This window comes from Rhinolophus sinicus, chromosome 14 (genome assembly GCF_057876585.1).
Source record: "Rhinolophus sinicus isolate RSI-liver-muscle chromosome 14, RSI-T2T, whole genome shotgun sequence".
NCBI lineage: Eukaryota > Metazoa > Chordata > Mammalia > Chiroptera > Rhinolophidae > Rhinolophus > Rhinolophus sinicus.
In genome coordinates this window covers 38,723,024-38,746,299 of record NC_142514.1, presented here as the reverse complement: position 1 = coordinate 38,746,299, position 23,276 = coordinate 38,723,024, and the positions used below count along the sequence as shown (strand labels likewise).

The window sequence follows — 23,276 nt, the reverse complement described above, 5'->3', positions numbered from 1 at the left end:
CAGGCAGAGGGAACAGTGTGTCCTGACACATGCATGGGCATGCAGGGGTGTTTGCACACGCGTGGGTGTGTGTGGCGGTGATGGTGGTGGTGGTGGTATTTGGAGGGGAGGGCGTAGTTGTATGGATGTAGCCAAGTGGTAAGTTAGTAGTTGACTAAGTTAGTTAGACTTGGAATTTGACCCTGTAGATGTAGTCACTATTCTTGAAAAGCAGGATTTTTTTGCAAGAACTTTTATTCATCCAAAAAATATTTACTGAGCCAGCACCTCCTCTGTGCTGTGCACACCATTCCTGCTTCTATCCCTGGGCAGACAGCTGGCTAATTTAATAAGGAATTAACAGTCCAATGTGACAAGTGCTGTGATGAGGAACACATAGAGGACATAGAAGAGTTATCACCCAGGGGGAGAGAGCGGAGGAGAGTGTTCTAGAGACGGACCGGCCTGTGCGAAGGGCGGTTGGGCATATTCATGAAGTAAATATGGGTGAAATAAAGGCCTTTGTAAGTTGGAAAGTACTGAGTAAATGTAAGTAATAATAGGTCTTTTCTTTTTTCTACTGCCGGGATCTTCCTTTGTACTTTCAGTGCACAGGGATTGATGGAGGGAGGGGAGATGGACCCCTCCATGTGGAATCCCATGTCTGTTTCAGAAGCCAAGGTTTGGTCTAGTTCTCAGTAGATGAACTGCCCTGTCCCCTCAGAAGCCTTTGACCGGTTAGGTCATCTCTGGTCCTTCCAGGCCGGGCTCCTGGCCCCACCCCTTTAGCAGGTTTCTGTCCCAGGTCCTAAAGGATATATGTGTTCTAGGAGGCTCTGGACCCATTTTTTGGGGGATGCTAACAGGAAAGTCCTACCTTGTGTGCCTGGTTGACACCCAACAAATATGTGGACCTTTCGGTGGGGAGCTCTGAAGGGGCAGCCGCATTTTGCTCTGCCGCTCTCGCCAGACCTCTGCAGGCCGCAGACAGAGCTAGGAGACACCTGTTACTATCAGCTGTTGCTGTCCTGTCACACCTGTGACTAGTGTGGGGAGAGAGGGGGTATGTGGTCAAAGCATATCACCTTCGGAGGAGTAGAACCCTCACAGGGGGGCGGGGGGGTGAGTCTCCCTCACCTCCCTGGTGCCCTAGAGGGCTGAGACAGGCCCAGCCATTGCAATCCAGCACCCACCTGTGGGGCACCTGTGTCGGTTGATCTCCCCCACATACGTACTCAGCTGCTGGTGACTGGGCCTGGCAGGTGCCTGGGAGCCAGCTGCCAGGACCTTGGGACAGGTTCTTCTCCTTCTACCTCTTTGGCAGCACTGGCACCTGAGCGGGAGGCGGGTTGGCACCCGGATTTTAGGCAGGAGAGCCAGCTACGCTGGGTGTGGAGGGCTACCTGAGTGGCCAGTGGCAGAGTCTAAGTGCCCAGCTTCTCAGGGCGTTGTTTGGTCCAATTTCCTTTGCGTTGTGACCTGCATCGTTCTTTATTTGCTAAACCCTCTGAGCAGGCAGCAGTAATAAATCAATTAATGACTGCGATGAATCGTTTCACGGCTGACAAAATAACACTAAAGCCAACAGCTTGCATCTCTCCAGCAGTACCAAAGGATGCTGGTTGACTGGGGTGGGGAACGAAACAGAGACTGTTAGCTAAATGAGCACAATTAGTGAGTGCTTTAAAGGCTTAGGTGGCATCTGCTCAGCTCCGAGCCTGTGCGTCCGACCCCAGAAACCACAGCGGTGTGCTGCTTGTCGGCTTCTTCCCAGCCCATCGTGCGAGCTTTGGGACTCCCAGCCCCTTCTACACACCCCACCCTGGCCAAGTGTCAGCTTCTCAGGTCTGATACCAGGGGACCCTGGTGAACTTTCCAGACTGTGCACGTTCGTCCTGCCCCGACAGAGGATGAGGCGAGGGAGAGTGACTCTCTCCCCACTAAATTGGGTGTCAGCTGAGCAAGTGGACTCCCATTCTTGGAAGATGTTCTGAGGGCCATGCCTTTAACGATTTCTTTTAAACTTGAAAGAAAAAAGTTTCTAGAAGCAGGTGGTTTTTTGTTCTCCGCATACCTCAGTCCTGGCAGGATTAAGTTGTCATTGGAACTAAGTGTGCGTGCGGGTCCACGCCAGGGAATTTTCCACTTTCCAGAAGCCACTGCCAGTGTTCTTGTTAAGGAGCTGTCACTGGCCTACTATGACATGTTTGCAGTTGTAAGTTGCTGCTTTAAGACAGTGAGAGGGTGTGTGTGTGTGTTGCTAATGCTGTAAATCAGGGCCTAATGCTCATCTCTCTTCAAGAAGAAAACCAGTGTTGTACAAATAACGTGCCGTTGATCCACTCAGTACTGTTCATTTGCAGGGGGCACCTCTAGCCCTTAATCTCCCCTGTCTTGCGTGTACACGCCTAGGACCTGCACCCTGTGCCGTATGGCCCAGCTGGGGAGGTGTTTGCACATGGAGGAGGGCACCCTGGCTGGCATCCATGGTATAACCAGGTATTAATTACATGGGGCTCCACCTCTTACACAAATGGTACCCTTTGATCCAATTCCCAGAAGAAGCCGGGTGCTCCCTGGGATGGATGGGCAGGGCCCGGTGGGATTGTGGCCCTGGCCTTCTCAGCACTGGGAAGCCAGTTCTTTTTTTGGGGAAATGTTCTGGCTGGGGTGCCTTTTTTTTCATTTCTTAAAAAACAAAAGTGGTATTTTTCTATCATAGGGTTGACAGAGACCACTCCTCAGAAGAATGGCTTCTGTCGAGCAGAGGATGCTGTCCTCCGATAGCCCTGTCCCCTTGGCATTCCCCACCCTACTACACTACTCTGTGTTCATAGCATCATACAAAGTCAGCATGTGTGTCGGCTGCCTGGTCCTGTGTCGCTGGCTCAGGGCCTGCTTCTGTTTGCTGAGCTCCAATCACGCCTGAGCTCCTTACCTGAGAGTCATATTTAAGTTCCCCACATGCCAGCAGAGGGTAGGGGGCTCCCCTCCTCTACAGATGATGAAGAAGGGCTCAGAAAGGTAAAGTGCCGCGAACCCCAGCTCCAGGAGCATGGAAGCTGGGCCTTGAACCCAGACCTCTCTGCTGCCTTTAAGCATCAGTTTCAAAATGTAGGCTAGAGAATCAGAGACATGGCTAAGAGCTGGGCAGACCTATACTTGACTTCCAGTTCTGCCCATTTTGAGGGGTGTGACCTTTAACAAGTCCCTTGACATCTTGGAGCCTCCATTGTCTCATCTGTAGTTCCTACTGGGTTGTTGGGTGGATTGGGTAGGGACAGACACGGGACAAGCTACACTAAGATGAGCTGGGCAACCTGGGTCAGCAGCCAGAGCCTTCGCAGGTTGGGTGGGCGGCTCCGCTCCTACAGAAGAGCCCCCCCCCCCCGTGGGGGAGGGAATGTGAGTAAGCCCCCATGCCCAACCCATAAACCAAAGGTGGGATGAAGCTCTGGGGAGGGCAGAGGCCTAGTAGGATTTGTGCTGTGAAGGAGAGGCTGTCAGAAAGCCTAGTGTTCAGGGAGGGTTAAGATGACAGCAGTAATCTCTCACCTCCGTATCACCTCCTGCATCTTCATGTCCTGCCGTCCTTTAAGGCCCCGGCTTGAGTGCCACCTCTTCCCTAAAGCCTCCCTGATCCCCCTAATCCTCGCCTCTCAGGGCCTGCCCAGAGCGCCTTCCCACATCCCTCAGTTCTCTGTCACTGAGACTCATTTCATCCTCTAGACCTTGAGGGCAGAGCCCTGCCTCTGTTATCCCCCGTCCCTGCGGCCACAGTGCATCCTGGGCAGCCCCAGGAGCTAGTGTCTGCAAAATGTATTCGACGTGTATAATGCACTTGTAACCTGTGTGAGCTCCCACCTACCCGTTTCTCCTCTCCCCAGGCTAATTTGGCAGTTAGATCCAATAGTCTTCTGTGGGATCTTGTGTATGCACACAAACGTGCATGCACACACACCACACCACACCCCCTTGGTGAATGCCGACTCAGTAAAGTATTTGCCAAAAGGAGCCGAGGTAGGAGGTCAGTCTGCTTAGGGAAGAGCACGACATACAGTTGACGTCAAACACAAAGAATGCACTGTGCTTGCCTTCTGTTTGTAATGTCCCATCCGTTGTTTCTTTTCAGAAGCACCGAAGAGCACACAGAGCTCTTCTTGGGAACCGCAGGCGTTGGTTGGGGGTAGGGAAGACACCGTTAAGATACTGTAGTTCTCGGTGCCTCAGTTTCCTTACCAGTAAACAGAAATGACATCTTCCCACGGACGTTGAGGAGTAAACAGTACCCCCTTCCCTCTCTCCTGGCCTCCAAGATCAGTTGGTTTTTCTCTGCATTCCCTCTGCGTTCCTACATTCATCCCCTGATCCTAGGGGACAGAAGTGAGATGGGGACTTCCGGGAAGAAGCTCTGGTATCGGAATAGCCCTCAGTTGGGTCTGATAGCCTTGCTGTGGCAGGTTGGGGCTTCTTTTTGCCTACGCGTGGCCTGCCTGAGCGCTCAGGGTGACACCCACCATTTCATTGGTACAGCAGGGCCTCAGTCACCTGGTTTGGAGCTGAGCAGAGGCAAAGGGGCAGGAAAGTTTGTCCAAGTCACACAGTAGGTGGTTTGCAACCCGAGCTGGAACCCTGATCCCCCGGACCCTCAGTCTAGGGCGCTTCTCCAGGAAACCCCAGCCAGTACTAGGTATTGTGGCTCTCTCCTTTCACAGAGGGGAAACTGAGGCTGACACAATCAGCATGGCTCTGATGTGGCAGAGTGGAGATCAAGCCCACATATTCTGATGTATAGTGTGGTTTTGCCGTGTCCCGACGGTGGGCCACCCCAAATTAACACAGCCCACAGCTTCCCAAGGCAGCTTACTCTGGTATTCTGATCGGAAGAAGCTTTTTGTCGCTCAGAGCACCTAGTGCTGGACCCCGGGCCCTCCCTCGGCTCTGGGAGAGCACGTCCACTCCTCCTACCACGTGATGGCCCCCTGGCTATTTGGAGGCAGGGATCCTGTGTCACTCCTGTGTGTCATCTGAACCTATTTTTAACCTCAGCTGGTTCTGTCTCTTCACGTAGCAACAGCTCTGTTTTCTCCAAGCTGCAGCTAGAGAGCCCCTGGTCTTCAAAACTGATTCTTCGCTGTGGTTTTACTGTGGTCCGTGCATAAAACCAGGAGGCCTCTTCCTGTACCTTTCCCTCTTTTGACCCTACTTTCTCGGTCTTGGCCTTTCCATCTGGGTGATGCCATTCCCTTTTTTTCTCTCCATTCCCTTAGCTAAGTCTTTAGTTTGCCGATGCTGCTAAAATTCCCTCTAGGAACCTTGGCTCGGGGGGGACCCAGGTCACTGCAGTATTTTGCACAGAATGCTGAAGCCTCTGCTTGGTGACTCCAGCTTGATGACATCCCTCCTCCCCCAGACACGAGCATCGCTCCCAGGCCTTTGTTTCTCACTTGCCCTCTTCGTGTCATCCGTGCGGGAGTGTCCTCACTCCCTGCGTGACCTCCATTTCTGCACACAGCCGTACCCACGTACCCCTGGATGCTTGACCACGTGGCCTGTGTTGAGTTTCAGTTAAGGAAGGCTGCACTTGGTGGTTTCACATGTGGGCCCCGTGCTGCTACACGCCTGAGTATTGGGGTGGGGCGAGGAGGGAGGGGATTTGCAGAGCGGAGTTCCATTTTGCAGCCTTGTAAATCAGGCAGGAGGGGTTGGCCAATCTGGCAGGACTCCTGCGGTTCGCTCTGAGCATTTTTTTATTGTTCAGTTTTCCAGGAGCGTCATAGAACCATTTTAAAAAGGGAATAAAAATGGGTGGGTGGGTGGGGGGGTCCCATGCTAGTTCATGAGTCAGGATAACTGGGGTTCTCGGGGTGAAGCTGGAAGATGTCTTGTAGGGAACGACCCCAGACCCTCACTTCTTGAAGGAAACACGAACACTTGTCACCTACCACGAGATACTACGGTACTCGGTAGGAGGCTCCTGGGAGCTGGTCTCCTGCTTCCTCTGGGCCGACCCCACTGTTCCGGGAACCCCAGGGGACTTCTTTCACAGAGTGAGGACCCCACATCCGGGGCTCGCCAAGTCCGTTTGTTCTTGGAGCCTTTGGTTCTCTGGTGGTGGGGTGGTGTGTTCATCCGTGGCACATTGGGACGCTTCATACTGAGTAAGATGAGGTTCTCAGAGGCCAGACTTCTGTTTAGAATTCTGCCCTATTGCCTAGAGCAGAAGAAAAGTCCAAATTCCTTAGCACAGCTTTCAAGGCTCCTCCCAGTCGTTCAGCTTCCAAGGCTCCAGGTTTGAACCCTGCTTCTGTACTAGGCAGGAGCGGGGAGAGGAGAATAGACTTGTTCTGGGGTAGCAGAGGTGTTTGAATATCCCCTCCCTGTTGAAAGCAGATTTGGATAGTGAGGGATGCCTATAGTTAACAGCCATGCGTGTGAAACCAGCTGGCGTGTGTCTGGAGCACATGAAGGGGGCCCCAGGGTTGTGGAACCACCCGGGGATCAGAAAGAAACCTCCTCTTTAGGGAGAAAGTTATGGGATCAGTCCTCCTTGGAAGTCTCCCTGGCTGTGAACAAAAATAAAATACTTTGCAGGAGAACTTTGAGAGCTTCAGGCAGTTGTCTGAAGGTACCTCGGACTTTTCCAGTTGACTACTCAGCAGGCTTAGAGGAGGCAGCTGGCTAGAGTGGGCCACGCACCCTGCAAGGCCTGTCTTCTATTTAGAAAAGAATTTTAAGTTAGTTTTGTGAAAACGCACGACTTACCAAACTGCATGCCTGATTTGATTTCTGCTTTTTTTAGTCCATGTATGTATGCATATATGGATACATGTTGGTGAGGAGCACGTGGGGCGAGCGGTGGGGTGGGGGGAGCCCAAAAGTCATCGGCTGTTATCTGCAGGCTCCGATAACAAGTGGGTTTCTGGGTGGTTTTTAATCTTTCACCTCTAAATGGTCTATAATGAACAGAGAAGAGTTAAAATTCAGGATTCTCTGGAAAGAGGATCAACCTCCTGTACATGCAAGAGCTGCTGTTTCCGGTCCTTGCCCGCCCGACTGGGTGTGTGGACTGGGCTGAGCATTTGGAAGACGGGCCCTTGGGGTCATCTCTGACCCCTCCATCGGACACGTAGGGAAACTGAGGTCCAGAGCGAGAAAGGGCTCGTCCGTGGGCTCCCAGCTAGGACTGAGCCCACATGGAGGGGGTCTCTCTCTGGCTTCTGAGGCCAGCGCTCTTTCCTCTCCTCCTCCAGTGGGGGACTTCTGTTCTCTCACCTACTGCAGCCCCAGCCTGCTGTAGGCCTCAGTAAATGTCAGGGGGTTTCGGTTTGGGTTTTGTGTTTTTAGAGAAAACTCACATGAGACGCTTTGCTGAGTGCCTTAATGGAGCTCTAACTCAAAGTTGGAAACCGCAGGGAGAGACTGGTTCCTAGCAATCGGAAAGGCCTGGCTCCAGATGGCCAGGTTTGAGCAGGTCTTTGAATAATAAAAGTCATAATCATTTATTGAACACCTGCTGTATGCCTCACATTGTGCTGGGTATTGGATGTGGGTAAACTGGCCCCTGCTGTTGAGGTGTGGGGGTGGGGCAGTGTCATGCTGGTAGATGTCATGGGGTGGGAATCCCTTGGATTGGATTTGAGACAAACAATAATTTCTTAACCCTTTTGTTGCCCTGTAATACCAGTTGCTGCCTTTCGTTTTCTTCTTCCTGCTTTTCTGCCCTTTGGAAAGTTTTCGTTATTCACACGTTTTCACTTCATAATCAAAGACTAGCAATAACTGTCATAATTCAGGACACAGATTTTCTTTTTTTTTAATTGGGGAATATTGGGGAGCAGTGTGTTTTTCCAGGACCCATCAGCTCTAAGTTAAGCCGTTGTTTTCAGTCTAGTTGTGGAGGGCGCAGCTCACTGGCCCATGTGGGAATCAAACTGGCAACCTTGGTGTTAGGAGCCCTGCGTTCTAGCCAACTGAGCCAACCGGCTGCGCCCGGGACACAGATTTTTAAGCACTGCAGAACTACGGCCTCCTCAGTCACTGCCAACATGGCTTTCGTGTCATGGAAGGGTAGCAGAAGCCCTCCAGCCAGCTGTCAGAGAATCACAGTATTTGTGTACTAGAACCGTGGTTACCCCACCTGATGTCAAAGGACCATAGAGACCCCTTACGCCCTCCCCCCCCCACGCACACACACATAGACCCCAGTTTCTAGAACCATTGATTTATTCTTGATTTCGTAGAAAATAAGATATTGGCATGAGGGGACAAGTCATGTTCCCAGGTTCAAGTTTTCATTTAAAAGATTTTTTTAAAAATTGTAATATATCCTTATGTTATATCCATAATGTATAAAGAGCTCTTGTATATCACTAAGGGAAAAAGTCACATACCCAAATAGCAAAGGGCGTGAATGTTTTACCATAAAAGTAAATCTACAAAGGGCCTGTGTAAACCATTTCAAAAGGTAGTGATCTAAAAGGTAAGTCAGATACCAAAGAGCTATCCTTTTATAACTAGCAAGTCAGCAAACACTGATGTAATGCCTGTTAATTAAATTGGTTAAATAATGATACCTCTATTGAATATTAGGCTCATTTTAAAAATCATGTTTTCTTTGACCGTTTAATAGGGGGAGGGGGAGGTGCTTGTGACATTATGTAACAAAATACAGTGACCGATTTTTATTTTTTTAACTTTGCTGTGTTCTTTAATAAGGAAGTGGATTTATGCTCAGGGATAAACGCTAATTTAAAGAATTGAATTGGTGACTTTCAGGTCTTTCTTTAAAAACAAAGCATTGTTTCTGGGCTGTTAGCTGAGGAAGAGTAGGTCTTGATTCTGTTCCCTCCCACCCACCTTGAAGGCCCTGCTGGCTTCTAAGTTCAGCACCAATCTGAGGGTGGAATCCTGACCTGAAAACCGGGATGGCCACTTGGGGACAGGGTCTGGCCAAAGCTGGATCAGCCACCCCAGCTGGCTCCTCAGTGCAAAGCTCCCCCTGTTGCAGAGCTGCCCGCCCAGGCCGCGGCCAAGCAGGGGGAGACATGCATACGGGTGGAGCCTCGCACTTGAGCCTGCTCTCCAACCAGATGTTTGTTTCCTCATCTGTAAAGTGGGGGTGCTTGTATCTATCTCAGAAGGCCATCTGGGGGTTCGGGGAAGCATGGTGTGAAAGCACCCGCCCCATTTCTGAGCCGGATGGCCCTTGCCGTCCACACCACCCAGGGCTGGGCCTCCATTAGGTCGTCTCACATCATAGGAGGAGCTCCATTTTTCTCATCTTCATCCTAAGAACAAGTCACTGCCACATTTGTTGAATCAGACATTTATTCAGGGCGAGAGAGGGTTTTGGTTCCCCAAATTTATTGGCTACTCCCACCTGCCTTCTAATCGTGCTTTTTGGTCCACCCACCCTGCTTCACTCACGGCCTTGAATGAAGACGTGACTGATGGGAGAAAGACCTTGTCCTGGGAGAGCACCCCTGTTTTGGAAAGATGTTAGTTCTCTTCCAAATTTCTATACACATACACACATACATACACACACACACACACACACACACACACACAAGAACTTTTTTCTTTTGGTAGGGAGGCAACTTTTATAAGTGATCGGAAGTTTGGAAGGATGAGAGATAAAAATAAGCAAGAAAATTTTGCCATTGAAAAATTGGAGATAATAAAAACACATGCTAAAACTCTGATCTTTAGAATGGAGTGTGAGAGACATAGGACAGAATTAGAAAGCTCAGAAACAGACCCCAACCCTTTGTAAGAATTTGGTCTCTGATTTCAAATGAGTTGGGGGGAAATCGTGCTGAGGCTATTGACTGTTTGAGGAGTAAAATCCATATTCTTTACCAAAATGAGTTCCTGAAGGATTAGAGTTAAATGTAAAACTGTGTTCTCTGAAAGAACTTGAAGAAAATACAGGTGGATGTTTACCTCACCCCATTTTTTTTTTTTTTTTTAACTTTTCTGCTCCTACTGCTGAGGAGTAATTGTTGGCTGTAAATCAGGAAAAGCTGCATTTTCACAGAACCGCTAACCACATACAAACAGTGCAGCTAATGGATAACCTGGTGTATTCCCCCAGGCGGCCCTCATCCCAGATAACACTGGGGCGGTGGCTTCTCCTCCTTCTGAGTGGCTCTATGGCCTCAAACCTGGGGAGGTGGGAAGACCTCATCTATGATATTTTGGGGGTGCTTGTAACATTACAGGATGGTTGGCAGAATCTCTTTAGTGACAGACAGCGTTGCTTTTCTGTAGGCAGAATCATTGTGAAATGTTGGGCCAGAGCAGCCAGACTGACAGCATGCACCCCATTCTCTTTACCTGGGGTCTGTTGAAACATCCACTGCGTGCCTGCATTAAGCCTTTCTTGCTCCCAGATTACCGAGCTTTCTCGGTTTATAAAACACAGCTCATCCCCTCACTTAATACTCCACAACCCTGATGAGCAGGCGGGACAACAGCCATCCCCACTTTTTATAGGAAACGAATGGAAAAAGGCCCACTGGCTTGCTCACTGTCATCCCTCGCTAGTACAGGCACCAGCGTGTGAACCCAGATGCATTGTTCCCAGGGTGATCTGCTCATCTTGATGCATGCAGTGTGTTCGTGGGACTCCTATGTTGCCTCATTTCCTTCCTTCAGAGTTGGAAGTCAGGAGTTCTGGGTCCTATTTCCTAACTGAGGAAAGGGAAGGAGGAGCGACTTCTTCACGGTGGTGATGGCAGGCTCCATTCATAAGAAAAAAAGAGGTGTTTCTGACCCCGAGGGGCTCACACTTGTCTCCTAGAACCAGTCAGACCCCTGGGAGATGAATAGTGATGCCGTTTCAAATTCTCCGTCCTGGTGGGTTTTAGGAACCACTGAGGCTGGAGCTAAGCTTCCTGGAAGAGGAGCCCCTGGGAACTTTAGAATTGGTGGGGAAGAGCTGGGCATGGGCCCAGGTGGGGGGGTCAGGCCTGTGCCTTCCTGATCAGCGTCCCCCTGCCAGTGCGAGCACGGGGCCAGGCACAGACACGCCAACCACACGAACAGGTGGGACGCAGATTGTCTGGAAGGAGGCCAGACTGGGGCGAGCAACGTCTGTTCACCCCTGGGAGGCATTTGTTGAGGCAGATGTACCAGGAAAATGCCAGAATAGCAGTGTTTAAAAGGAAAGGTAACGACAGTCCCCCACGGTGTACAGCCCACCTCATGTCCTACGGCACCCGGGACACTGAGGGGGCCAAAAGCGCACCTGCCGTCCCTCTCCCTCTCCAGGGATGTTTCCCACGGGGGGCTGATTATTCCTTAAGTCATGGATATTTATGGGTCTTCTGTACAACATGCCACCCTCTTGGAGAGGGCACAGATATTTATGAAGCACCTCGCCTGCCCTGAAGGAGCTTCATAAAGCAGCTGCATGGGTAAGACAGAGCCTCCTTACATTAAGAACAGCTACTGCGTGTGGGCCACCCACTGCTGCTCTGCAGTGTGTGTGCTGAGTAGTGGACGTTGTTCTCCCATTTTAGAGATGAGGAAATGGAGCCTCAGAGCTCATCACTTGCCCAGGAAGTGACACCTGAGAAGGTGGTATTTGAGGAGGGTCTGCGGAGGATGTGGGTAGATGAGAGGTGGGGGCCGGGGGTTTGTGGGTGTGGCCTCTAACTCCCCTCCTTCCTGTCTCCACAGAGTGCAGCAGCCGCCCCGAGCCCCGTGCTTGGCAACATTCCCCCCAACGATGGGATGCCCGGAGGCCCCATCCCGCCGGGTTTCTTTCAGGTACGTGCTGGGCCCCCAGTGGGTCCTATGCTCCTTTCACTCCAGGCCAGGCTCGGGCAGTCAGGAGGGAGGGAGAGAGAGAGAGAGAAGTCAGTAGTAGCTCAGTTTGCCATGGTCTAAATACTGTTGCTCTGTGTTGGTTCAAGCCCTTCCCTTCCCATCCTTTTCTCCACCCCTTCCAAAAATCACGGAGGGGAGAAAAGAGATGGAGAGCAGACACCTCCTGCATGGACTGGAGTTTATTGTCTTCACACCCACTTCACTTCATAGCTGCCCCTGGTCAGGGAAGCTGCTTCTAAGTCTGTGTGGAGCTGTCTTTTAACAAAGGCTTTTTTTTTTTTTTTTAAACAAGTAAACTGTTCTTTGTTTCTGTTGTGTTGCTGCTGTTGTTGTCATTGTTTACTTTGCCTGTCCAAACTACAAACCTTAGGCGTAATCTAAAAAAACAAAAATCCCACCATCCTGGCAGGTCCCAGCATCCTTTCCCTCTGGTTAACCACTCGATTTTTTCCGTGTGTGATCACAGACGGCGTCCCACGAGCATCTGTAGCCGCACTCGGCTCCGCCAAATGCAAGAGCAGATCCCACGTGGGCCAAGAGCCTGGCCTTTTTCAAAAGACACCTTGTTGGGTTGTGGGGCACTTGCTGTGTTGTCTGTGTTGGGTGCGACTTCTGCCCTCTCAGTGCCGCCTCCTCCACCTCTGCCGTTCCCTCCCAGGGCGCTCATTCCGACCAGATTGAGACTGGAAGTGCCGTCTTAGAGAGGTGTCGGCATGCAGCGCGGGAAGGAACTTTTATGATGAAGCCCTTAACATGCCGTTCTTTCAGACCTGTCTGTGGCTGGGTTGGAGAATCTGAGTTCCCCATACCTTTTGAAAGGTTAGCACTTACAGATAAGACTATGGAAGGAGCAGTTGTGTGGAAAAGAAGGCAGAGATTTCTCTGTGAAGCCCAAGAATTCTAAACTGGGACCAATGAGGCAGAGTCCATGGGGACTTGAGCTGGGTAGAACCAGAATTTTACGTCATGTGCGTGCAGCAGTGGGTCACGGGGCTGCAGGAGGCAGGGGGCTCCCTGGCCCTGGAGCTATCTGAGCAACAACGGGACAGACACCTCTTAGAGATGTTAAGGGTGGGAGATGACCTAGAAGACACTTCTACTTTGTAAGATTCCACATTTCGGTGGATGTTAGCTCCCAGGAGAGGAGGGTTAGGACATACTATTCACCAGCCAGGAAGGGAATCAGTGACATAAAGGTGTTCCCTAAAAACAGAAACAGTGGGTGGCCCACCAAGATGGCGGTGAGGGGAGTGAGAGGGACAAGGCATTGGATGGCCACACATGTATCTGTATGGGTTCCTAGCATGCTGCCCAAACTGGGGCCTTGTTCCAGGGGTGGAAATGGGTGCAGCCTCAGAAATTGGTGTGTAGGCTCCAGGTTGGAACAGCCCAGGCATTGCCCAGGGCTCAGCTTGGGGTTAGGCCACGGGCATCGGGGCCAGACTTCAAAGGAAAGATGTTCAAATCCTTGGAAACCCATGGACCAAGGAAAGAGAATCCAGAAGGACTTCTGCCCTTGAAACCCAAGGGGCTACTGTCTGAGAGGGTCATCCAGGCCAAGAGGCAGCTGCCATCTGGCCACTGCAGATGGGCGTTGTGTAACCCAGCGGATGGTCTTTCCCACAGGTGTTCTACCTGGTTGGGCCTTCTTTCCCAGGCTCCTGTGTCCTCACCGATAGTGCCGTGGATGCCCTCGATACAGAGCAGATGGGGCTTTCCTGCCTGGCACACAGAGCGCATCGAGGTACCAGGCTCTACCTGTGTGCGTCTCCATTGAGGCTGCTTGCTGCTGTCTGGTGCCTAGTGCAAGCCACTGTGCTGGGAAGAGGTGGACAATAGCCAGCTGTGTTTTCTTAAATAGGCCATTAACTTCTATTTTGGCCTGAGTCTGGGGCAAGGCAAGGTCTGCCTGATATGTGGGCAGCTCCCAACTTCCTGCTTTGGTATAATTGTCCATGGTTAAGGCCTAATTCCAGACATACTTCTTGGGCCCTCCCCTGTGACGTTCAGGGGTGTGTGGTCAGAAAGCCCAGACCGATTCCTGTCCTTATTTAGCCGCCACCAGTCACCATCACACAGAGGTGACTCTTGGACCCTCTTGACTTGCAGTCTTTTCTGATCCCCTGTCAGGGTGAACCATCAAAAGCTGGCTGGGTCATTGAGCAGAGAGCTGTGTGCCCTGGCCTCTCTGCTTCCTGGGAGACTTGGGCTGAAATTCCCCCCTCTCCCCTCCCTGGAGCATCATTTCCCCATTAGTCAGATGGTGGGGTCCTTCCTGGCCGTGATGCTGAACCGCTCGGGCTGGATCGCTGCGAAAGGGAAAGGCTATCTCTCTGGCAGGAGGTAGTGGCTGCCCATTTCCGGAACAGGCTGGCTCACAACAGGAATACTTGCTATTGATTGCCGGCCCTGCCCCTCGCTCATCTTGCAGGCGGTCACTCTGATATTAGAAGGGAAGTAGAGATGGTATCGAGGGTTTTATCTGCTGCCAACAATTACACTTTTCCCCCTGCTTGGCCGCAGCCTGGGCGGGCAGCTCTGCAACAGGGGGATCTTTGCACTGAGGAGCCAGCTGGGGTGGCTGATCCAGCTTTGGCCAGACCCTGTCCCCAAGTGGCCGGCCCGGTTTTCAGGTCAGGACTCCACCCCCAGTTGGTGCTAAAGTTAGAAGCCAGAGGGGCCTTCAGGGTGGGTGGGAGGGAACAGCCGTCTACCCCCCATCCTGGCCCCTCAGGAAGCAACACAGGGGACTCCTTTCCTCAGGCCTCTGACGGCCTGGCTGTGAGGCTGCTCCTGGGGTCAGAAGGTCTGGCCATCCATGCGTTAGGTTCTGTCTGCTCTTTCTCACTCGGTGTTCAGGTTTCCGAGTTGGACAGTGCCTGTCTGGTCCTGTGACATGAGATGTATTTGTCTGGTAGCAGCAGGTTGAGGGCTGGTGGGGTGGTTTGGGACCCGACCTGACCATTCTCACTATTGGAGAATATATATTGCGGGTCATGGTAGAACGTAGCAAGTGCTTTCTAATTCTGTGTGTTCCTTGTGAAAAGACTGCCTTAAGTTTGGCATCCCCAGCACCTGGCATATACTAGGGCCCCAGGAAATGTATGAACTAAGTTTATTTGTCTTGCTCACGTTACCAGGAGTGGGGCCTAGCCAACCTCAAAGGTGTAGATCTGGCAATTCTGACCAGGCTTGGAGGGTCTGAGGTGGGGTTCTGGAGTGGGAGGGAAACAGAGACAGAGAATTAAAGCATGAGGACGCTTGTTCTAGTCCCCCACCTGCTCACTCACTTGCTGAGTGACCTTGGCAAGTTGTTCCCCACTTCTGGGCCCCCTTTCCTTACCAGTAGATGAAGGCTGGTGGACCAGATGGCCTCTGAAGGCCCTTCCAACTTGGATTTTCTGCTTTGGATCCAGATGGATTTTACATAATCAAGCAGTGGCATTTTTTTTCACGCAGCTTAAGTAAGTTGGGCTGCACATCTGGCAAACTCAGCTTGGTTTTGGCCAAGTCCACTGGTCTGGGTGGGTCCCCAGCTCCTTGGCCTAAGGTGGTTCTAAGGGAAGCACTGTCCAATGAGGATTTCTAGGTCCAGAACTGGGGAATTGCAGGAGGGCAGGGGTCACGGAGAAGGGAGCATTGGGTACAGGCTGTTTTTGTTCTTGTTTTTGTTTTAAATTCCAATAATTGTTTTCAGTTATGTAGTGTTTTTAGACATGCAACTTACTTTCATTTTGATCACAGTGTTTCTGCAGAGGCGGCCTGGCTGATTGGGAAAGGGAGACTCAGACAGGTGAGGGAGACTTGAGCCAGGGCTATAATGGGCGTCTGAAGTCAGGCTTCCTGGTTCCTGGTCCTAGTGTTCGTCCACAGCAATCAGAAAGCCCAACTGTAGACACAGGTCTGATTATCTACAGAAAGAAGAGAGACTAGAGAACAAGAGAAAAGGAAGGAAATAATGAAGGGAGAAGGAGAATCCCTAGCCATATTCTCTCGAAAGTAGCCAGTGTTTCTATTCAAATACCGGCAATTGCTTAGTGGTGGCTGCTTAGAACACGGTGTTAAGAATGATTCTGAAGCTGTATCTGGGCTTAACAAATACTGACCGGCCAGGTTTATCATGAACATGGGCATGTCAGTGGTAGTACGTGTCCTGTGTATGTGCCCTCCCAGATCTAGTACACGCTTCCCATTTATAGATAACGACTAGAGGCCCAGAGGCAGGTGCGACTGTGGTTCGTGACAGTCTTTGGCCACCTCTGATGTGAAGGCACAGGGCTTGGCTCTGGGCCAGAACTGAATTAACCCACATGAGCACCTGGCCTACCAGAGAGACTGGCAAATAAACTCATGCCCTGTAGCAGGAAGTGAGAGGCCTGCCTGCCCAGATGGGAGATTAAGAAGGGCTTCCTGGAGGCAGCACAGCCCTGGCTGGGGTGGCATTTAGAATGAGGTGGGAGACAAAGCTGGAAAGGTTGCCATCAATTGTTGATGGACCTTGTTGGAGAGTGCAGGTTCTATTCAGGGGACAGTGGGAAGCCACTCGAGTACCTGGCTTGGATAATGCCTTGCCAGGTCTGCGTTCCAGAACAGTTACTCTGCAACAGCTCCATCGGCTCCATGGAGGCAAGGGCTTGGGTGTGGAACACATTGATGATGGACGCTGGCATTGCAGAGACTCAGCAGAGGTCATAGGGCTAAAGACTGTGCCTTCTCTGGAAAAACAGCCCTGGGGGCGGGGGTCCAGCTCCCTTTGCCCAAACCTCAGCCCATCTTTCTCTGAATATCCCCAGATACTTTCTGCTGTGATGGGACACATAGGGGTTGACATGTCCCCTATTCCAGTGAGTCCTCATTCTGGCCAGCTAAGCCTATCCACCATGGAAAGAGATCGAAGTCTGCCCCCAGAAAACCCTCCCGGTCAGTTACAGGGGGCGAGGAGGAGCAAGGGATACGTCTAGCCCAGGAACTAGAGAAATGATGCAGAAAATGGAAGGGAGAGAGACGCACACACGACCTCGGACATCTCCTGTTGAGATTATAGGGAACTCGTCTCTCCTCACCTCCTGCAGAAGTAGCTGGATTTTCTTTGGGAGAGAAGCAGCCTCAGGAGGGCTCTGATGACTGACTGGAAATACCTAAGTTCTGCCATGTAGAAGATACTGCGCCCTGCCTCCGTGAGGCTTTAGCCCTTAGATCTCAGATCCTTGAGAGAAAAGAAGAGGGAGGTTAATTTTAGTCTTTGTAGAAAAGACTCAACACCCATCAATTGAACAACGAAGTAGTGAGCTCCTTGGCACCGGTGGTAACCAAGCAGAGACTAGATGCCCAGCAGAGAGCCTTGGGGTGGGGTGCTGCGTTTCCAGGGAGGGTCAAAGCGCAGTAAATGAGAACATGCCAGCGGCAGCGCTTGGGCAGTCCCCAAGAGCTGGGCTGAATACTGTCCGTTTCCTGCCTCCCTCTCCGGCGGGAAGCGCACAGCAGCCGCTGAGTGAGCTGACATTCCTCCTGCCAGAAAGCCTTTGCAACAGGAAAGACTCCTCTGTGCTGACCACTGCACGTCTGGGACTCGGGAGGCTTGGGAAGAATTAAACCACCTTGTTTTTGTGGTTTTCAAAGCCTGCAACTGGAGGGATTTGATGATTGGGGACCCGGATCCCCATCTGACAGATGGTGAGTCTGAGGCTGGAACCTAAACCATGTGAGACCTGGCCAGGCTGCTTGATTATCCCTTAGCCCAAGGGCCGAACGTGGTCTTTTAAGGGCACAGTGACCTCCCCGTCTCCCAGCCCTAGTGAGCACTGCGGACTAAGGAGGCAGCCACGGACCTCAGGGAGTGATGACCTGGAGGGGTGAGTGCCACGAGCAGCCAAAGGAGCAGCCAGCCTGGCCTGGGGGCCGCCTGGGAAAGCTGCCCCCAGGGGCTGACATTTGAGCTGAGGCCTGGGCAGGAGGCATTTGCCAGTGGGGGGAGGGGGAGCAAGTTTAGGATGGCAGGAGGCCTGGATGGCTGGGCCAAGGTGTGTGGGGGTGGGGAGGGGGGTGGGATCGGGGGCAGATCCAGGTGAACCATGAATTAGACACACAAGACTTCAACCTGAAGACAAAGGGAGCTGTGGAAGGTTACTAAGCAGGGGAGTGACATGGTCCCAGGGAAGGGCCCGCAGCAGGCTGGCCAATGGAAGGTTTGGAATCTGGGCTGTGGTCCCTTTGGGAGGTGGCCAGGGCCTGAGCTGGGGTGGTGACAGGGTGCAGTGGCCGGTGCTTCCCTGCCAGAGCCTGTTGGCCCCTCACTGGATGTTGGAGCTGGGTAGGAAGCAGAGCCAGGAGGAGACCTTGGGTTCTGGCTGGCATTGGACCATTGCCAGGTAGGGGCTGTGGTGGTGAGAGGCTGTTTAAGCTGCATGTCGGGCCCCTGTGTGGTCCTGTGGCCGCCCAGCCTAGCTCTCCCTGCAGCCCCAGCCAGTGCTTTCAGACCCTAAAGTGGAACTATCTTGACCCCCTCTTAGAGTTGCTGGTGGAAATTAGAAAAGGCATTCCCCCTTCTGTGATTTCATTTGACCCTGTAAGGCGGGCCTGAGAACTAACAGCATTCTCGTCATATGGGTGAGAAAGCGATGTTCAAATTGGCAGGAGTCACTCAGGGACAGCGTTGTAGGATCCAGAGCTTCTTGGGGAACCCCCTGTGTGTTGGGGAGCAAGTCCCCTCCCTTTCTGGGCCCCACTGTCTGACTCCAGCCCTTTGCCCTGTCTGCTTCCCTAAGGGCAGAGGGCGTCTGGTAGATGGGCTGGATTGTATGTGTGAGGGATAGACAGAGGTGCTGTGTCGGGGTGATTGGGGACTGAAGCACCCCCCTTCACTACCCTTGCCCTGCTGTCTACCTCCAGACTGACAGAAGGCAGGGTCAGCCCTGCTGAGAAGGATTAGAGAGGAAGGGGCACCCCAACTGCTGTTCATCCCCAGCCCCCACCTGTTCCAAGCTGACTAGGCTCCATGGTGATGGCAGCCCCCTCCTCTGGTTACTGTGAGGAAGCCAGCTGTTGGCTTTAAGCCTGAAGACCCTTGCCCTGGGAGTTAGGCGCCGTGGTGTGAGTCAAGCCCTGCTGCCAAACTGCTGTGTGTCCTTAGGGAGCCATCCTGCCGTTGTGGGCCTTAGTTTACTCATCTGTCCAGTAAGGGGTGTTCCAAAGGGCTTTATAAACCCCTGGCCACGCTGAAGCTCTGTGGTCTTGGCTGGTCCCGTCCTCCCGCCACTGGATCTCCCCCAACAATTGCCTGGCTGATGTGGAAAGGCCAGGACAGGAGACTGGGAAAAAAAATCCTTTTTTTCTTGCCAACACCACCTCCACAAAGGTCAAGCTGTGCTCCTGCCCCGCCCGGCAGCCAGCTTGGTGCCTAATGTCTGCCCAAGCGTCCAGATGACCGGCACTGGGCTCCTAGCAACAGTGGACAAAAGGTTACTCCTGACGTGCCAGGCTTCCTCGGCCCCCTCGCCCTCCCTCCTAAAAAGGAAAAAAAAAAAAGTTGCGGCCTTGACTGGCGTGTGTGCCTGTGTGCACGCGTATAGGCATGTTTGTGTCTGTACACTCGAGCCACCTCTCCCCACCTCCTAAACGTGAACTCCACATGTCGCGTCGTAACTCTCACTGATGAAATGGAAAGTTGAACATAAATCAATGTCTGCCGCCCTGTTAGCTATGCATCAGCAGTCAGTGCCTGGGAGATTTGCTCGGTAACAAAGCACCCAGCGGCTCCACGGGCCTCGGCTGCCCCCTAACGCAGAGCCAGCCCCATGCCAAGGAGCCCAGCGGGAGCTGCAGCCAGCTCCTGGCCACCTGCCTCTGTCTGCCCCTCTCTGCAAGAACTCCCCTCCCCTGTTTCTTCTCCCTTTTGGGTGAGATGAAGGGAGCATCCTTACAAAGACCCTTGGACCTTGGAGGCCTGGGCTGTGTTCTTGCTGCTGCTCCTTGCGCCCCGGAGACCCCAGCAGCCGGCCCCTGTCTCTGGGCCTCTTCTCCTGAGCTATAAGCTGTCTCCGGATCTCTGACTTTTATGGATCCGATACTCAAGGATAGGTGTCAGCAGCTGCCTTCACCTCTCGTTTATTAAGAGCTTGGGCTGGTTTATCCTTTTCCCCTTTAGACCTGGGTTTTCACTTTGGTTTCTCTTAGAATTGAATTTGTCCCCTGTGCCTGAGAGCTGCTCTGCTGTGGGTTGTCAGCATTCCCTGCACTGTGGCCACGCCTGATCCCCCACAGATTCTCCTGCCTTTTATCGGGGAGGGGTGTAGGGAGCTCCCTGTGTTTTTGTTTTGTCTCTTCATAGTTGACTAAGGGGGTAGACCCTCCTCTGCTTCTGCCTTCACCTTTATTCTCTGCAAATCATGCTGAGGTTTTTCTCCTTTTAAAAAAAAAGGTCAAATTCCTCAGCCCGTGTAGCAGAAGAGATTTGAGGACGAAAATTCCAAAGGAATCCTGTAATAACATGCCTTGCATTGTGTGGGTCAGCATAGACCCCCTGAATAAGGTCACACCACCCGGAAGGGAAACTGCCCTTCGGGGAGTCTGGGCTGGGCCGGGGCCAGGGTGCTTCGCTGGGGGTCAGGGCATTCTTGCATGTCACTGAGTGCTAACTGTGCGGTGCTGTTCTAAGAGTGGGGGATTCAGCAGGGGACCTACAGTGTGGGTTCTGGGTGTGTGTCCTGTTTCTGCCTAAATTAACTCCCCTCCACCTTTCCCTGACAAGCTCCTCTGCCCCTCCAGCACGTCTGCATGGCCTCTTCTGTGAGCTGCAGAATTCTCCCTCCCCTTCTCGAAGGCTCTTCAATCTCAGGTCAGTTTTATTCAAGAAGACCTTGACAAAGTCTTGCCCCAAGGTCAAAAAAGATATGCCCAAAGTGTGGATCTGATTAAATGCCTCTTCTCAGGTTAATTATAGGACCTGATCCCAAGAAACGTACTCTGGAGTTGTGGAAGAGGGCTGAGAGTTTGGAGACTTGCAGACTGTGCTGAGGCCGTGGTTTTACCGGTCTGTGCCTCGGTTTTTCCTTCTGTAAAAGTCCACAGCATTGGAAGGAGTAGACACAGGAGGTGCAGTGGTAAGCAGAAGAAGCCTGTCCCCTGGCCTCTGGGGTATCAGGAGCATTGAGGGTAGAAGAAATAAGGGGCCACTTGGAGGACCAGACAACTCCTGTGGGACCACGAGGGTCTCTCACTAAGGGCCATGATTCCAGCTAAGACTGGCTCAGGTTGGGACCTGTTACGTGTTGGTAGACAAGGGGACAGCTCTCTGGGAATTGGGTAGTAGGAAGGCTTAGTCAAAGAAAGAGGTGGTTCCTGAAGGATGGCATGAGGCAGGGAAGACCCCGAGGCACAGCTTGATGTGTCAGCAGCCTCCGTTTGGTGAGGGCCATTGCTCTCAGTGTCTTAGTCCCGCAGCTCTGTGTGAGGAGTCAGGGCGGCCCACTTTATAGCTGAGGTAAGTGGGGTTCAGAGGGGATGACAGACTGTGCTCCTGGCCCATGTATCTGGGGCTCTTCCAACGGCACCCACTGCACGGGGTGGGAGTCCCTTGTGTTTCTTCTCGGAGGGCCAGGTTTCATGGCTTGCTGTCCAGGTGACCATGGGCAGGCTTCTGAAACTGGTTTCTGTCCAGAGTCCTGGTTCTTTTCCTCGCCCCATCCTGTTGCTTCTCTTTAGCTGAGAAAGGAAAACGAGATCTTGGGTCATTCCCTGAGCTTCTCAGGGAGGAAGACGCATGAGAATCCACCCAGTTACCCGGAGCCACAAAACTAAAGGAGAAAATCTTGGCCAACTTCCCTGTTCCCTCCACAGCACTCTTCTGCTCAGGAGACGATCAGGGTTGAATTCCGGCATTCTGCATTTGTGGCTGCCAGAGCCCTGCATCCCTGCCTCCTAACTGCGTATGAGGAATCTTTACTTTTCGAAATTGTCTGTCAGAGCACGAAGGGACAGGCAGGAAGGCTGTGTGTGCCCGTGTCTGGAGAGCGTAAAATAGAGCAGGAATTCTCTGGGTGGACGAGGCATTGCCTTTTTAGCATATGCCTCACCTTCACTGTGCTGTCGTGATTGACAGTAGAGGCTGAGCGCTGGCGAGAGGTGCTGCGGGGGCTGGTGGGCAGGAGCGGGACTACCCATTTTCAGAGCAAAAGTCGGTCTTTTCTGGGGGAAGAGGACTTGGTTCTCTTGGCAAGGTAGGAATCTTCCCCATGTGTTCCGAGGGAGTGGCATGGTTCTGGACCCTGATCTCTACCTCGTCACTTACCTGCACAGCAGGTCTCTGCTGCAATGAGCAGAGGGGGAGGAAGAGATATGCTATTTGAATCCTGCCCAGAAACCCATGTGACTGGAACTGGGTATTGGAACCCCTTACCTGGTCCTTTGATTCCCAGCTCCTTTGCTAATATTAAAGATGGCTGGCTGTTTGGAGGTGCAGTCGGGGAGCAGGTTGGATGGAAGGAAGCTACACACAGACAAGAATCTAACAGGTTTCCTCACTCCGTATGTTTTCAGCAAGAGAGAGGAATTAACACGCCAGACGGCTGTGAACTTACTGTTTTCCAGTGACCATAAGTCTTGGTTTCTAACTTGAGAGAGGGCAAGGAAAGATCTTTGGAAAGGAACAGAATGGATATGTGATTCCCAAGACAGTCTAGATCTGATCGCCATTCATTGTACAAGCTCCCAAAGTTGAATGCCTTTGCTCCTTGGCCTGGAGTTCCCAGCCCCGGGGTCACCATCTTGTGTGTAAGGCCCTCCAGCACCATGCCCACTCCTGCCTCTGCCATATAGATGCCAATCTCTCAACCCAGAAGTCTCTTCCATTTCTTCTCTACCAAGAGGACGCCTCTTCATCCTGCCCAAATGTGATTGTTCTGTAAAACACTGCCCCCTTGCTCCCTAGAGCACCTGACACCTGCCCCTGTTGGAGGGCAGCTGTGGTAATAATTCCCTGGTCTCTCCCACTAGCCTGGGACCCTTTGGGGGAGGGCCAGAGTACTGCTTATTTGTGTGTCTCTAGCACATGGTGCACGTGGACCACTTTGCTGAGATGGCCCTGGAGAATTCCTCTGTGAAATCACGGCGTAGGAGAGGGTCAAACATTATGAACCAGCCATGAGATCTCAGGACTAGAATTAAGCCCCCAGAATGTTTTGTGCTGGCGAGCGAGGGAAGAGCTTGTTCCCCAACACTGCGGAAAGAATGAAATTGGGGAGATGGTCAGCAAGGAGACGTTCTGGGACTGGCCGGCTGGACGTCAGTGCTGGTTTTTGTGTTCTAATGATGAAGCATCATTTTTTCCCAAGACCAATGGCCTAGAAAACCAGGCTCAGAGATTGGCCACATGACCTGGTAGGAGAACCAGAACTCGGGGTTTACTGACCCCTGGTTGGTGCTCATTCTGTTTGTCCTCAATGGGATAAATCTTGGCTTTGATA

At 52.2% G+C, this 23,276-nt stretch overlaps 1 protein-coding gene across 5 annotated transcripts in view; it reads left to right on the top strand.

Annotated features, from left to right (window-relative positions):
• Positions 1 to 23,276, top strand: part of SSBP3 (single stranded DNA binding protein 3) — a 154,933-nt gene that overhangs the window by 98,739 nt on the left and 32,918 nt on the right. For 4 of the 5 annotated variants that reach the window (XM_074334759.2, XM_074334761.2, XM_074334760.2 and 1 more), the window contains exon 5: positions 11,668 to 11,757. In XM_074334759.2, coding sequence (XP_074190860.1) covers positions 11,668 to 11,757 — 90 coding nt within the window. Of the gene's footprint in view, positions 1 to 11,667; positions 11,758 to 17,294; positions 17,491 to 23,276 lie in introns of those variants that run through there. The other variant, XM_074334763.2, reaches the window with a different exon arrangement.